Source organism: Stomoxys calcitrans, chromosome 1 (genome assembly GCF_963082655.1).
Source record: "Stomoxys calcitrans chromosome 1, idStoCalc2.1, whole genome shotgun sequence".
Lineage (NCBI taxonomy): Eukaryota > Metazoa > Arthropoda > Insecta > Diptera > Muscidae > Stomoxys > Stomoxys calcitrans.
Window position 1 is genome coordinate 267,724,601 of NC_081552.1, and position 17,792 is coordinate 267,742,392.

Below are 17,792 nucleotides of genomic sequence, written 5' to 3' on the forward strand. Positions count from 1 at the left end.
TCCTACTATTAGATAACATAATTGTGCGATAAGAGAATTAAAAGATTGTAATTATTTAATAATCCAGCGAAATTATAGGTTGTTATGATAAGATATCAATCGACTGAATGATAACGTTTTAAATTTATTATTGATGGTGTACATATACTTTTTTTCATTGTCAATCTTCTGATGCAAATTGGATGGGGGTATACTAATCTTGTCCTTCCTTGTGTAACATAAATAGTTCAATATACCGAGCCGTACCGAGCCCGCTTCGCTGCGCCTTCTTTAACTTTCATATTTGAGACCTATATTGCCATGATCAAAAAATAAGTTCTTATTTGGGGTGAATTTAGAATTCATGCTCTTCTCCCAAAAACCCTTATTTTGAGTCCAACATTGCCAAGGGCGGTAAATATATGGGGTTTGAGAGCTATTTTGGAGGTGGAGCGGCCTACCAGACAATTGGCTCTTAAAGAAAACAAATAAAAGTGTGCTAAGTTGGGCCGAGCCGAATCTTGGGAACCCAACACCATGGATTCTGCTAAAAATTTATACAAAATAAATTAAGTTTTAGGGCATAGTTTTTTTCTACCTTCCAAACTTCTGTTAAACCAGCAAAAATTAAAGCTTCTTGGAACCGAACAAGGATGATCGAGAAACCGGTTTACATGGGAGCTTTATCAGTTTATGGACTGATTTTGGCTGGACTTGGCACAGTTATTGGAAAACATAACAATCAAAGAAGTCAAATCGTGAGATCGGTTTATATGGCAGCTATATCAAAACATGGAACGATTTGGCCCATTTACAAGACCTACACTAATAAAAAGTATTCGTGCAAAATTTCAAGCGGCTAGCTTTACTCCTTCGAATATATGGTATAGCTGTCATATAAACCGATCTGGGATTTTGACTTCTTGAGCCTCTTGAGGGCGCAATTCTCATATGACCCTAATTTTTGCCCTACCCACTTGCAAAATCTTAAACAAGTGAAAATTTAAAGATTTCCTTGCCAAACTTTAACGGTTACAGACATTCTACCCACACTCACCCGGAGATATTAAATTTGGATGAAATTCTTTAAAGCCAGCAGATACCCATACACTTGCACATTTTACTTGTGTTTGTGTGCGAGCGAGTGCGAAATATGTGCCTGTGTTACATTTTTAAATTATTGATTATTTAAGCAAACTTTAAAATTCCTACAATACACAGAGGAGAACCTCAAATCCAGCAGCAGCAACAACTCCACCGCCATTACCACAACAAAAACGACAAGAGCACACAGCAGCAATAACAGCAACAAACATAACGCCAACTAAAAGTTGTTTTGATTATTCATGCAATATTAACGTTATTTTTGGGTACAACCTGACGAAAAAGTCTTAAATGTTACGAACCGAGATGTAGGCAAACCAAAACCCAGAGACGACGATTTCAAGCAGCCCACAAGTCAAGCCAACAAGTGATAGTGGGGAAATAAAGGCATTTCGGGGCTTTTGGCGTTGTGCTGTTTTACTCCGTCTAGTTCAGTTCGTTCAGGCGGCGCTCATTCTCTGGGAGAATTGAGCAAAGAAAATATTCCAACCAAATAGGCTAGAGCACAAGTATGGCGTCTGAGCTACAAGCCTATAGGCTAAAATGTAGCAGCAAAGAGGAAAACGCACTGCAAAAGAGCAAAGAGCAAACGAAATTGCTCTGTGTCATGGTGTGTGAGAGCCAGCAAAAGGGATTTCGTGTTACAAAAAGGAAAAACTGCCATTACAACAGCAATGCAAAGAGCACACCAATACCATCAGCTTTAGATGGCATTAACGCACACGGAAATAAGTTTGAGGAGTAAATAAATCAAATTAACTGATGAGAATTCCCAACCAAATAAAAGAGCCGAGACTAGAGACAGCAGTCAACCAGTTTCTGTTTGCTCGCTCGTTAAAGACAACAACCACAAGAAATCAACAGTTTTTGTTTGGGTTGGAGTTTTGTTTTGGCTAAGACATTTGTGTTGTGGGCTTAACAAGAGTTTTGTTTTTCCGCAGAAAAGGCCACTAAAACAGCAGGCAGCAGCGAAAGGTGGCAGAGGGGCCCTCTTGCCCTCACCCTTGCATCATTTACCTGCCACCATTACATTTTTTTTGGGGATTTTTGCTTGAGTGTTTATATTGCTAAGGTCTATTTGTAGACTGTAGTGCACTGTGGGAGGGTTTCCTTTGCGACAGGGGCGAAGGGTGTTTTTGGAATCGCAGCAGCTCAGTAGTGCTGCTGCTGCCACTGGTGGCTTGTGTGTTATTTTTCTTTTTCATTTTATGTCAAAATACCGAATGCCGGGGGGCTACCACAACAACCTGAAAAAAAAAATCAATAAAATTGTTGAGGTGGGTTAGGAAACTGTTACGCAGCCAAAAAGTGAACATTTCACTACAGACACACAGCCATACACACGGCCGTACACACATTCACGCACATAATAATTCATGCACAGGTGAAGAGGCAACAGCGACAAACAAATTATATTAATGAGAGTTAATGCAGAGAGCCATGTACATCTGTATGTATGTATGTATGTGAAAGTATGTTGGCTACATTATAAACATACGACATGTGCAAACAAGTGCATGTAGACATACGTAATTTGTCGCATGTTAATTAATACCCATGGACAACTCCCTAAGCTGGGTGCAACAACTATGGCCAAACTAATACATCTAAATGGAAAACTTGGGAAAATCGCTTAGGCAGAGGAATTTTGACCTATTTAAATAATAATAATAAAAAAAAAGATTTAAAATTTCCTAGTCATTTAAAGAAGAAAGCAAATGTAGCATAATCAGTTCAGGGTTGTTTCAGTGGACAGACAAACATTCTGAGTGATGACATAAATGTTGAAGTTATATCAAATTCTCTTTGAAGCTTAAGACTCTCCAGAAAATTGGAATTTTCTTAAACGGTGAAAATAAAAACTGATATTGATTCCTTGTTTTTTTGTTTACTTGACCAATTTTCCCAAGGACTATGAATAAACAAAAATTGTTTGGTAAGATTAGGATAATCACTTCAGGGTTGGTCGTTTATGCAATTAAAAGGCCGTCAATCTGGGCTATTCACGAAAGATAATTGTATCGAAATAATTGTTTAACTCATAAACAGCTAATACAGCTTTTATCATTCGAGATTTTAGAGTTAAAATTGAAAATTTATTTTAAGTATTGCATGCAATAGGCTCAAAACAACTATATATTGATTTGATTGGCTCTAGATGGTCATCTAGCATGTTTGTTTAGCTTAGAGGAAATTAGAAACTAGGGATTGTGTAGAAGATTTAATTTTGGGGATTTGGGAAAAGAAGGTCAATTGGTGTATTTTATTCCATGCATAATTTTTTTGTACAAAAATAAGGAAGAGTTTGAGTTAGAATGATTTTCCTGTTTTTATACCCACCACCGAAGAATGGGGGTTTATTAATTTTGTCATTCCGTTTGCAACATATCGAAATATCCATTTCCGACCCTATAAAGTGTTAATATATTGGGTTGCCCAAAAAGTAATTTCGGATTTTTCATATAGTCGGCGTTGACAAATTTTTTCACAGCTTGTGACTCTGTAATTGCATTCTTTCTTCTGTCAGTTATCAGCTGTTACTTTTAGCTTGCTTTAGTGTAAAAAAAGTATATTTGATTAAAGTTCATTGTAAGCTTTATTAAAAATGCATTTACTTTCTTTTAAAAAATCCGCAATTACTTTTTGGGCAACCCAATATATTCTTGATCAGCGTAAACATTTAAGATGATCTGGACATGTCCGTTCGTCTGTCCGTCTGTCTGTTGAAATCACGCTACAGTCTTTAAAAATAGAGATATTGAGCTGAAACTTTGCACAGATTCTTTTTTTTTTAACCATAGGCAGTTAAGTTCGAATATGGGCTATATCGGACTATATCTTGATATAGCCCCCATATAGACCGATCCTCCGATTTAGGGTCTTAGGCCCATAAAAGCCACATTGACTATCCGATTTTGCTGAATTTAGGGATAGTGAGTTGTGTAAGGCCCTTCAATACCCTACGTCAATTTGGCTCAGATCGGTCCAGATTTGGATAAAGTTTCCATACCGACCGGTCCCCCAATTTAGGGTCTTAGGCCAATAAAAGCCACATTTATTATCCGATTTTGATGAAATTTGGGACTGTGAGTTGTGTTAGGCCCTTCGACATCCTACGTTAATTTTGCCCAGATCGGTCCAGATTTGGATATAGCTGTCATATAGACGAATCCTCCGATTTAGGGTCTTAGGCCCATAAAAGCCATATTTATTATTCGATTTTGCTGAAATTTGGGACAGTGAGTTGTGTTAGGCCCTTCGACATCTTTCTTCAATTTGGTCATGATCGGATCAGATTTGGATATAGCTGTCATATACACCGTTCCTCCGATTTAGGGTCTTAGTCCAATTTTGATGAAATTTGGGACAGTGAGTTGTGTTCGACCCTTTCGACATCTTTCTTAAATTTGGCCATGATCGGTTCAAATTTGGATATAGCTGCCATTAATCGATTTCTGATTTAAGGTTTTGGGCCCATAAAAGGCGCATTTATTGTCCGACATCGCCGAAATTTCGGACAGTGAGTTGTGTAAGGCCCTTCAATACCCTACGTCAATTTGGCTCAGATCGGTCCAGATTTGAATAAAGTTGCCATATCGACCGATCCTCCGATTTAGGCTCTTAGGGCCATAAAAGCCACATTTATTGTTCGATTTTGCTGAAATTCGGGACAGTGAGTTGTGTTGGAGCCTTCGATATTCTTCGTCAATTTGGCTCAGATCGGTACAGGTTGGGATATAGTTGCCGTATAGACCGATCCCCCAATTTGGGGTCTTAGGCCCATAAAAATCACATTTATTATCCGATTTCGCAGAAATTTGGTACAGTGAATTGTGTTAGGCCCTTCGACATCTTTTTTTAATTTGGCCCAGATCGGTCAAGATTTGGATATAGCTGCCATATAGACTGATCTCTCGATTTAAGGTTTTAAGCCCATAAAAGGCGCATTTATTATCCGATGTCGCCGAAATTTGGGACAGTGAGTTGTGTTGGGCTCTTCGACATCCTTCTTCGATTTCGACCAGATCGGTGCAGATTTGAATATAGCTGCCATATAGACCGATCTCTCGGTTTTGGATTTTGGGGCCATAAAAGGCGCACTTATTGTCCGATGTCGCCGAAATTTGGGACAGCGAGTTAAGTTAAGCCTCTAGACATAATTCTGTAATATGGCAAAGATTGGTCCAGATTTGGATATAGCTGCCATATAGACCGATTTTTCGATTTAAGGTCTTGAGCCCATAAAAGGCGCATTTATTGTCCGATGTCGCTGAAATTTGGGACAGCGAGTTAAGTTAAGCCCCTCGACATACTTCTGCAACATGGCACAGATCGGTCCAGATTTGGATATAGCTGGCATATAGACCGATTTCTCGATTTAACGTTGTGGGCCCATAAAAGGCGCATTTATTGTGCGATTTCGCTGAAATTTGGGACAGTGCTTTGCATTAGGCTCTAAAATTTGACACAGTGACTTATGTTAGGCTTTTCGACATCCGTGTCGAATATGGTTCAGATCGGTTTATTTTTAGATATATTTAGTTACTGTACTTATTAGTATTTGGTCCAAATCGGAACATATTTCGATATAACGGCTATGGGCCATAAGTATGCATTTTTCACCGGATTTTGACGAATGGTTGCCGAACTTAACGCCTTTTTACTTGTTTACATATATTAAATTTAAATTATTCACTTAAACAATCCAATTAAAATAAGACTGAAATTATTTTCCATGTTGTTTCATTTTGGTTCATTAGAGGGTGGAATATTCAATATTAGTTTGGTACTAAAACTAATACCGGTTTGGTATTGAAATCAATATCAGTTCGGTAATAAAGCTAATACCAAACGGTAATAATCATTTTATATTTCATCCATACCATGCGCTATTGCTTTAATGCCATACGGTGTTGCTTTACTATCAACATCGTATGATACTGAAATAAGCACGTTCGGTATCAACTTTTCTCTGGATGTATGTCTGAAATTTCAAATACAGGGTTCCGTTATGGTTTTCAAGTTCAGTGCCAGTTTCTTTAAATTTGGAGCATAAATAGCGTGAATGTTGAAAGACCCTTAATCGGCAGTTTGATCTATATGGAAGCCATATCTCAATAATGTCTAATCGAACCCATATTTCGAACAACTTACTGTTCTAAATTTCATCGAAATCGGATAATAATTGTGCCTTTTATGTGCTTAAGACAGAAAATCGTATGATCGGTTTATATGGGAGCTGTATGTAAATATGATAGAATTTTTCGCGTTAAAGAAGAAGACTTGGGTATAGAAAAACTACAGTACGATATATTGCACTGTGGTGTTTTCAAGGTCTTGGAGTGTTTGCAACTGACGCACATACAGACGGATGGACGGACGAACAGATGGACAGACACCTTACGACGACCAAGAATATATATGCTTTGTAGCGGAGGAAATGGATATTTTGCCCTATGGTGGTTGGTAAAAAACCTTTTTAATAAACATATTTTCCATGTTAGACTCCGGAGTCGGAGTCGGCAATAAATTTCACGCTGCTTGCGATAGAGGGGAATGTAAAGCTATTTTCTATGGCATTACAAATAATTTTAGCTAATCTTAAAATTTTTATAGGACTGATTGCACAAGCGGTCAACAAGGTTTAAAATCGTTTAAAATGTGCTAAGAAGAAACAATTATAAATCCTCACTAAAGTACTGGACGGCGTATAAGTGATATTAATTAATTATATCACTTATACGACAGATGGCGTTTGAGTGATACATGCAGCTCAAATTTTAGTTTTGTTATCAAAAAAATTTTGCCCATGAACATTTCACTAAAGAAACAGAGCCAAACTTCCCGCCTATCAATGAGTGCAGTCCTATTCAAGTTTAAGCTCACCTCTTTGGAGAGAAGCTTTACATGGCATATTACCTCACAAATGTGGCCAGCATTAGGAGGGGAAAGCCACCGTTGAAAATTTTTTCTGGTGGTCTCGCCAGGATTCGAGCCCAGGCGTTCAGTGCATAGGCGGACATGCTAACATCTGCGCTACGATGGCCTTCTGGGGATCTTAAAAGCCCCCCCCAAAATCAATTGCAAGTATTCGCAATTTTTTTCTACGAAAACACAAATTTGCGATATGTATGAAACGGGTAAAACATTAAATTTCAGTTACTTCTAGCCCTCTTCAATAATCTTCTGGCAAATGGCGGAGACAGGTTTTCGGAGTGTACGATTTGTCTTTCATCATTACCAGCCCCAAAGCACAAATCCACTTGCACTTAATAATTTCTCTCAATGAACTCTTTAATATGCACACGTTGGAAAGAGTGTGCCATTTCATTTATATACAACACTTATAAATGCACACATACACACACACAGTTAAAGATTTATTTGAAATTATGGTAATTTATAGTTGGTAAATTTCTTAAGAATTTCCTTTCAAAGGAAATGAATTATTGCCATGTTAGCTGCGCTGCTGCATAGGTGGCTGCTTGGGGGCTCCTTTTAAACTGTGACGAATTGAGTGAGTGTGCGTGTGTGTGTGTGTGTGTGTGCATGGGAATGTGCATACATTTCGCAAATAACCATTCCAAATGAAAACCGGAAATTGTAAAAGAGCTAAAGTCGATTAAAAGTGCATGTTTAATAACAGGCCACGGTGGCTGCGGCTGGGGCTGGGGAAGCTGTTGATGACGACGTTGTTGTTGGTGGCTGACTGTTGGGTCGGCCGGTTCGAGTCGTTTGGGTCGTGTTGTTGGTAAAATGTTGGCCTAAATTATGGCATCACATGATATGTATAGAGTTGCCTTCTATATTCCACTGTTAAATGCAGAAGACATAAAAACACAGAAACCCCCAGCATGCCGATACTCACACATCAGCAGCAGCAGCAGCAGCAGTAAACTAACACAGACTAAATTCTACACATGCATGAACTCATGTGCAATGGGCCCCTTTTCCCCCGACATAGCACACAGCACACACCACATAACATGGCACATGTCAAGCAAGCCTTCCTTCCGCATTGACCCAGATTTTTATGAGAAAAAAAAAACAGCAGCAACAACAACAACAACAAGAATAAATAGTTTTTGCACTTTATGCATGTTTGGTTGGTTTATAGTTCAGGTCGGTCATTGTAAGAGTGCATGTTGAAGGTTTTGTTGTTGCTGCAACTGGCGTTTAGCTATAAGCCACAAGGGTTGTTTGTAGGTGAACTTTGTTGCCCTGAACACCACCCCTAACATGAACTGCATTTTCAGAACCTACTCTCAGCGCTAATGATGTTATGGGACTACAACTACCAGCAGCAATCGAGTAAATCACTTGTTACAATTATTGATTCATACAACATTGATTTCCTACTGAGGTGACCTACTAACTCTACGCTTGTGACCTAATTTGTGCATTTCTTGATATGGATAAAGGACCTTTAGACTCCAAGACTCGCAGTAAGTTGAGAAGGAATTAAAGTTTGAGAAAAGCAAGCCAAAATACCAAAAACAAAGCAAACTGAAAGTGGTGAGGATAAGAAGAGTTTGAGTTAAGTATTTTGAGAGTTTAAGTCATTAAAAATCTTATATGGATCGTATTCGGTTAGTTCTTTGAACGTTAGAAACCAAAGAGGTTGTATTCAAAATTGATATGAGTATATAAAACCATTTGCAACAAATTTAATATGGAAGCATAAGCACATAATAAAAATTGTACCCATTTTGGATACTAATCGAGCTATCAATTTGATGCGTAAGAGAATGAATCGAGAGATCAACATCAAAATGCCAGCCGTATTTGGAATGTGTTTTAGTAGGCATAGCAGAACTAAACGTACAAATTGTAGGCCATCTATGTATGATGGAGGTATGTATTTCCAGCATGGGTCATTTTAAGCCATTATCGCCCGACCCTTGACTCCCTTGGCCGATTTTGATGAAATTTCGTTTTTTCATTATTTAGAGCATTTATATTGACGTAGCAACGTTTTGTTTTGAATTATTAAAAAAAAAATTTAAGTTTTTAAAAAAAATTACAAACAAATTCTTGTTATTTCAAGAAGTCAAGTCGCCAGATCAGTTTATATGACAGCTATATTAGGTTATAAACAGATTTGAACCATACTAAGCACAGTTGTGGGATATCATAACAAAACACGTCGTGCAAAATTTTATTCTAATAGGAAAAAAATTGCGCCCTATAGAGGCTCAAGAATTCAAGAGCCAAGATCAGTTTATATGGCAGCTATATCAGGTTATGGACCGATTTGAACCATACTTAGCACATTTGTTGTATATCATAACAAAACACGTCGTACAAAATTTCATTCCAATCGGATAATAATGGCGCCCTCTAGAGGCTCAAGAAGTCAAGACTCAAGATCGGCTTATATGGCAGCTATATCAGGTTATGATCCGATTTGAACTTAATTTATCACAGTTGTTGGAAGTCATAACGAAACACGTCCTGCAAAATTTCATTCAAATCGGATAAGAATTGCGCCCTCTAGCGGCTGAAGAAGTTAAGACCCAAGATCGCTTTATATGACAGCTATATCAGGTTATGATCCGATTTGAACCATACTTGGCACAGTTGTTGGGTATCATAATGAAACACGTCGTGCAAAATCTCATTCCAATTGGATAACAATAGCGCCCTCTAGAGGCTGAAAAAGTCAAGACCCAAGATTGCTTTATATGGCAACTATATCGGGCTATGAACTGATTTAAGCCATACTTGGCACACGTCATGCAAAGTTTCATTCCAATCGGATAAGAATAAGAGTATTTGTGCAAAATTTCAATCGGCTAGCTTTACTCCTTCGAAAGTTAGCGTGCTTTCGACAGACAGACGGACGGACATGGCCAGATCTCTTAAATCTTTGGATGTCAAAAAAAAAAAATAAAACATTAACCGGAACACGATTTTACATACTACCGGTTCGGGCGAAATAAGAATTCTCTCTATAATGCATTATGCGGTCCGCTGGCCAATCAATTACAAACGGGTGTGAGTTCCTGGAATGTCTAGTATCCCTGACATGCATCCTTACATCAGGAACAAGAAGACGAATATCAGACGAACACACACCATGCAAGTACCGATAGAATAGCGCCAAACAACCCACATTACGACGATGATGAAGGGAGGCAATAGAGTTGGATACCCCACTGTCACCAATCAAGGCAATCGCTCTCCTCTGTACACGGTCCAGTAGCTCCAGGGATGATTTTGAAGCTCCAGCCCATACATGTGAGTTGTACTCCATTTAAGGCCTTATGAAAGTGGTGTAGATGTTAAGAAGATCAGATGGAGTGAAGTAATTCTTACACCGTTTAAGGAAGTCTAAACACTTGAATGCTTCTTTCGACACTTCGCAGACATGTTTAGCCCAACGGACATCACTTTGTATTTTCATGCCCAGAACATCAAATGCTTCTGATTGCTCAACATCTACACCGTTGATAGACAAAGATGATTGTAATGGGTCAGCGAATCGTTTTTGTGAAAACAGCAGCACTGAGTTTTCCGTGCATTAAAATCTACTCGATTCATTCGACCCCACCCAGAAATGGCCAGCATATCCTGGCAAAGTGTATCGTCCATAACCCACCTCTTGTCCTCAATCTCTCGAAGATTTGGCCTATGGTCGAATGAGTACGAATGACAGAGATTACTGTCATCCGCAAATGAGTAGATCAGATTCGATATCTGACCCAACAGATCGTTGATGAAAACTAGAAAAAGAGAAGGAGAAAGAACAGAGCCCTGGGATACACCTGCGGTCAATTTGTGCTCATTGGATGAGAACCCATCTTAACGACTCGAATAGTGCGATCTCTGAGAAAGCTAGAAATAAATCGAACGAAGCCATTACCGACACCAAATGCCATAAGCTTTGATAGTAGTTCGATATAGCCATGTCCGTCCGTCCGTCTGTCGAAAACACGCTTACTTTCGAAGGAGTAAAGCTAGTCGCTTGAAATTTTACACAAGTACTTCTTATTAGTGTAGGTCGGTTGGGATTGTAAATGGGTCAAATCGGTTCATGTTTTGATATAGCTGCCATATAAACCAATCTTGGGTCTTGACTTCTTAAGCCTCTAGAGGGCGCAGTTCTCGTCCGATTTGACTGAAATCTTGCACGTGTTGTTTTGGTATCATTTCCAACAAGTGCGTTAAATATGGTTGAATTCGGTCCACGTTCTGATATAGCTGCCATATAAACCGATCTTGGGTCTTGACTTCTTCAGCCTTTAGAGGGCGCAATTCTCATCCGATTTGACTGAAATTTTTGCAAGTGGTGTTTTAGTATCACTTCCAAAAACTGCGCTATGTATGGTTTAAATCGGTTCATAATCTGGTGTAGCTGTCATATAAACCGATCTTGGATCTTGACTTTTTGAGCCAATAGAGCACGAAATTCTCATCTGATTTAGCTCAAATTTTGCATAAATTGTTTTGTTATGCCCTCTAATAACTGTGCTAAGTATGGCGCAAATCGGAACATAACCTGATATAGCTGCCATTGAAACCAATCAGGAATCTTGACTTCATGAGCCTCTAGAGGGCGCAATTCTCATCCGATTGGGAAGAAATTTTGTACAACGGCTTCTCTCATGACCTTCAACATACGTCGGAATCGATCAATAGCTTGATACATCTCACATATAAACCGATCTCTCGAATTTGCTTTTTGATGTCCGAATCAGAATATATTGGGCTGCCCAAAAAGTAATTGCGGATTTTTTAAAAGAAAGTAAATGCATTTTTAATATAACTTAGAATGAACTTTAATCAAATATACTTTTTTTACACTTTTTTTCTAAAGCAAGCTAAAAGCAACAGCTGATAACTGACAGATGAAAGAATGCAATTACAGAGTCACAAGCTGTGAAAAAATTTGTCAACGCCGACTATATGAAAAATCCGCAATTACTTTTTGGGCAACCCAATAACTTCATATAAGTCCTCCTCCTCCGTGCTTATTCTTTATTCTTTGTTTGCGCATAGAACTCGACAAATGCGATCCATGATGGAGGGTATATAAGATTCGGCCCGGCCGAACTTAGCACACTCTAATTTATTACTTGTTCATTTTATTTTTCATCTTCAAAGGAACATCGAATTTTGGCTTTTTCAGACCTTGAGGGCGCAATTCTTTTCCTATACAAAGTTTCATGTTTTAATATTGTTTTGCAAGTTCTTGGGTTCATGTAAAAATCAATAACACCTTATTTATGAGCCACCAAATGATTAAACTCATTAAAAGGTATACAGGTGATTCGTACTTATTAAACTATTAGTTTGTAAGACTCTTTATAAGTATAATTATATTCAATAAAGCCTAGCATGTATGAGTTGACATTATACAATTAGAATATATGAATATTAAAGAAATTGGTATGGCTACAATGTTTTTTCAAAAACTTTTCCGTTTTCTATTTCCACCTTCAACTTTCAATCAGACCTTCATTAGTTATGTCGACTGATTTGTTTCTTTTATTGTAGACGGTCTGAGTAGAGAAACAAGAAAGAGCTGTACAAAAATAAAGTAGAGGAAATAGTACTTGGAGCGTTTGAAAGGTGAAATCACCATAATTTCATTAAATGAAGAACAGAGATGAGGTATGAACAATGATTCATATGATATTAAGTTCAAACTTGATATAACTTGACATCAGACGGTTTATTGGTATATACCTCATATAGGCCAATATCTCGATAAGACATGGCAAATGCAAATTTTGTCCATGGACATTCCACTAAGGAACAGGGGCAAACTTCTCACATATCAATGAGTGCAGTCCGATTCAAGTTTAAGCTCAATGATAAGGGGCCTCGTTTTTTAGAGCCGAGTCCGAACGGCGTGCCGCAGTGCGACACCTCTTTGGAGAGAAGTTTTACATGGCATAGTACCTAACAAATGTTGCCAGCATTAGGAGGGGAAAACCACCGCTGAAAATGGTCTTCGAACCCTGGCGTTCAGCGTCATAAACGGATATGCTAACCTCTGCGCTACGGTGGCCTGTTTGTAACACCTCGAAATATGCTTTTCAGACCCCGTAAAGTATATATATTCTTGACCGTCGTGACATTTTATGTCGATCTAGCAATGTCCGTCCGTCTTTCCGTCCGTTCGTCCGTCTGTAGAAAGCACGCTAACTTTCGAAACAATAAAGCTAGGCGCTTGAAATTTTTCACAAATACCTTTTGTTAGTGTAGGTCGGTTGGGATTTTAAATGGGCCAAATTGGTTTATGTTCTGATATAGCACCATATAAATCGATCTTGGGTCTGGACTTCTTGAGCCTATAGAGGGCGCAATTCTCGTCCGATTGGCTGAAATTTTGGATCTGGTGTTTTGGTATCACTTCCAGCAACTGTGTTAAGTGTGGTGCAAATCGGATGATAACCTAATATAGCTGCCATTTAAACCGATCTTGGGTCTTGACTTTTTGAGCCTCTAGAGGGCGCAGTTATTGTCAGATTTGACTGAAATTTTGCACGTAGTGTTTCGTTATGACTTCCAACAAATGAGCTAAATAGGGTTCAAATCGGTTCATAACCTAATATAGCTGCCATTTAAACCGATCTTGGGTCTTGAATTTTTGAGCCTCTAGAGGGCGCAGTTCTTGTCAGATTTGACTGAAATTTTGCACGTGGTATTTTGTTATGACTTCCAACAAATGAGCCAAATAGGGTTCAAATCAGATGATAGCCTAATATAGCTGCCATATAAACCGATCTTGGGTATTGATTTCTTGAGCCTCTAGAGGGCGCAATTCTTATCCGATTGGAATGAAATTTTGAATGATATCCCACAAATGTGCCAAGTATGATTGAAATCGGATGATAACCTAATATAGCTGCCATTTAAACCGATCTTGGGTCTTGACTTTTTGAGCCTCTAGAGGGCGCAATTCTTATCCGATTGGAATGAAATTTTGCTCAACGTGTTTCGCTATGACTTTCAACAACTATGCCAAGTATGGTTCAAATCGGTTCATAACCTGTTATAGCTGCCATATAAACCGATCTAGGATCTTGACTTCTTGAGCCTCTAGAGGGCGCAATTCTCATTTGATTTGGCAGAAATTTTGTACAACGGCTTCTCCCATGACCTTCTGTATACGTGTCCAATATGGTCTGAATCGATCTATAGCTTGATACAGCTCCCATATAAACCAATCTCACGATTATACTTCTTGAGCCCCTACAAGGCGCAATTCTTATCCGAATGGGCTGAAATATTTCCCAATGACTTCTACTGCAGTCTTTAACATTCAATTCATTATCGGTCCGGACGATTCGGACTATGACTTGATAAATAGCATAATAATTCTTATCCATTATTCTTTCTTTGCCTAAAAAGAGACACCGCGCAAAGAACTCGACAATTGCGATCCATGGTGGAGGGTATGTAGGATTCGGCCCGGCTGAACTTAGCACGCTCTTACTTGTTTAAGACTTTTTTGAATTATTTTATCTATGATCTTTGGAGAATATTTCCAAGAGTGTAAACACTCCCACGTACATATAAAAGTTATCAGAACCGATCTATACAAATATCCATTGTCCCTAAGTCACAAGGATTGCGAATAAAAAACACAATGTAAATAAAAACACAAATAAAAAATAAAGGCACTGCTGCACTTTTATCCTCAAACTTGGCTTCTTATGATAAAAATAGTCTATAACCGATTGTACGTCCAATATTTCTGGCAATAAAAGTTACATAGAAGTTTATAAGGATGGTTCGAGGTTGGAAGATTAAGGGATTGGGGATTTCGAAAAGGCCATCCGATCACTGGCGTGAGTAGCAAACAGATATCCTCGCTGTTAAAAAGCTTTCGCCCCAGTCCAGTCCAGGTTAAAGATAAAGGGACTACCTATCAGCTTTCAAGGGAACTGGAATCAGTGGAAATGCCTCTAGCGCAAGATAGTTCTTAGGATAACAGATAATAAGATCATCCCGAAGAGCCTCTGATGACAGATGGTCACCATCATTGCTTACTAATCAGCATTTGCCAAAAATCATTTTGACTTATTGTTCTTTTTAGAATTTTAAAATACACACGAGGTCTGGACAAAAAGTATTGCGAATTTTCGCAGCTTATTCTATTTTTCGATTGTTTTGTTACGTTACATCAGTACTCATATCTCTTGCGTATGCTTGTCAACGCTGGCAGTTTCAAATGTCTAGTAAATTTTTTGACAGCTTTTTTGTTGGGACGAGTTTTGGTTCATGTAAAATTTTTGCCTATTCCAAAAAAATTAATCACAAATCTGTTCAAGATTTGGTGCGAAAACAAAATTTTACACAAAAACACAACAAAACCAATGTCTTTATCGATGACAAAGAATCGATGTTCATGAATGAAGACTTTCTTAAGAAATACAAAATTCTCAACACTTTTAGTGCAGACCACGAGCTTTTTTTTCATTTTGTTTTTAAATATAACAACACTTACAATATCGCTTCATTAATGACTTTTTGTAGGCAGCTTTACGCTCCTCGGGTTTTAGACGTCGCGCCATACTACCGCGTTCACCATCATGGACACCCGAACCCGAATCATCCGAATCGGAACCGGAATAAGTGCGCGCCCGACTTCTGGCAAGTTTTGTGGGTAATGATAAATCCAGGGGGGCCTCATCGTCGAAATCTTCCTCCTCCTCCTCTTCCTCCTCATCGCTGTGGTAGTGATCCGAAGGCGGATGCTCAGGGAGATGGTGATGAAGTTTTTGTGGTTGTGGTTGCTGCTGGTGGCTGCTGTAGTGGTGATGATGTTGCAGTTGTTGTGAATTATGTTGATAATGCCTCTGATCTGCCAGCTCCTTTTCCAGATGGTCTGGAGATGGCGCTGAAGCGCAATGCTCCTCTGACAAGGAATCCTCTTCTTCACGACTGGTAATGACGGAACGCCTTGCGGGTTGTGTTAGATGCGTTTGCCCCAGTGTGGGAGATGTCGTCTCCACATCCATTGAGTCCGGGCGGGAGGGTGTTTGCTGTTGTTGCCTCAAATGATTGTAGAGAACGGCAAATTTTTGTCGACATGTTGAGATTTGATGCTGTTCACTGTCAGCATTATTGGCGGCGGTGGCGGCGGAGTGATTTGACAGCGCAGGTGATGTTGAAGGACTATGCTGGGGACTCTGTGTGGAGTCCTTGTAATCCGCCACACGCTCCTCACAAGTCGCCTCCTCACATATGGCACTGGGGGGCGTGGGGGGTCTTGCAGCATCCTGAAGATGATGATGATGATGACCTTGTGGTGACGTTGACGTTGGCCAATCTTCTTTGTTGGCTGCGATTGACGAGTCGTGCGGCGATTGACAGCTTGAAGGTGAGACAGGCCTATGAATTAGGGTTTGCATGCTTTCACTGTTGCTGCTGCTGTTGCTATTGTGGTTGGTTGTGGTATCCATGTTGCAGGATAATTTTGAGACCGCAGCCACCATCTCGCCGGCCGCCGGCGAGGATAATGGTGAGGAGGCCATAGTCTGTTGTGATGCTGTGGAGGAGGATGTTGAGGCCGTTGAGGGTGATGCCAAAGGGCTGCTGCTGTGCAAATGCCCATTTGTGGCCGGTGGCGAGGGTGAAGGCGAGGCTGTGGCATTTGAGGTATTGGCAAATGTATGGGCATTTGCAGCCACCAAATGTTGCACCATAATCATATTGCTGTTGTCAAATTCTAGTGTGTATTTTGTTTTTTCTGCCCAGAGCCAGAGTTGGCTTCAATTTGGTTTTTGCATGATTTTCCTCATTGTGTGAGGAAAACTTAATTAAACACTTGCAACTATTGTAATTTTTACTCAAATATATTTTTAGTTTTTTTTTATTTTTTGTAGAATTTTTGTTTTTGTACCTGAGACCAGATCTCTAATAAAATATTGTGTTTAAATTTTTTTTTGTATTTTTTTTAAATGGGGTTTGAGGTAATTTTTGTTTGTACATCAGTTAAAAACGGACGATATAAATTTTTGTGTCAGTGGTTTTTAAGTTTTCTTGGGGAATTTTTCATGAGTTTTCTTTGAAAAATATTTTTTTTTTTTTTTTTTAATTTAGAAGTGCATGTTTATTTATTTTTATTTTTAATGTTATTGGAATGACACTGTTTGTTTTTTGTTAAAAAAAATTTTAAAATTTTTTGTTTAATTTTTTTTTTGTGTAATCGGGAGTGGTGCTTGGCTGCTAAGTTCTCGAATATTTGCTGGCAATTTGGAATTGATTTCGCGTATTTAGAAACTGAAGAACAAAAACGACCGTGGCTGACAAACTGACACACCGTAGCAGCAACACGAAATATATTTACACAGAATTCATAAAGCACTCAAATCACTTGTACGAGCGATTGAACAGGGGATTGCTGGTGGGAACCTGAAAAGTGTTTAAGCATCGAGACGAGATGTGAGATATCCGTATCCGTTATATTTTTTTATTTGAATAGTTAGAAAAAATTTTGCCATTCTGTTTTATATTTTTCTGTTTTTCTAATATATTTTAATTTTTTTTTTAATTTTTTCAAATGTTGTCTGAGTGTGTTGTTTGAAATTGTTTTGAAATGTTTGTTTGTTTGGTTGGTTGGTTGGTTTTCGCTTTCGAACGTTTCGAACACAAACGTCGTTTATCTCTTACGGTATCAGCGAAACTGAATTTTGTAGTTTCTGAAATAAGTTGATTACGGCTGAAGTGGCTGAGACTCGATATATTTTTTT

The 17,792-nt window shown here is 38.7% G+C and overlaps 1 protein-coding gene across 2 annotated transcripts in view; it reads right to left on the reverse strand.

Moving 5' to 3' along the window:
* The window catches only part of LOC106090063 (ecdysone-induced protein 74EF), a 230,804-nt gene that overhangs the window by 56,470 nt on the left and 156,542 nt on the right, over positions 1-17,792 (reverse strand). Inside the window, exon 1 of one of the 2 annotated variants that reach the window (XM_059360389.1) lies at positions 15,545-17,591. The exons of the other annotated variant lie outside the window; for it this stretch is intronic. Coding sequence (XP_059216372.1) covers positions 15,545-16,751 — 1,207 coding nt within the window. The 5' untranslated portion in view covers positions 16,752-17,591. Of the gene's footprint in view, positions 1-15,544; positions 17,592-17,792 lie in introns of those variants that run through there. 2 annotated transcript variants of the gene reach the window in all.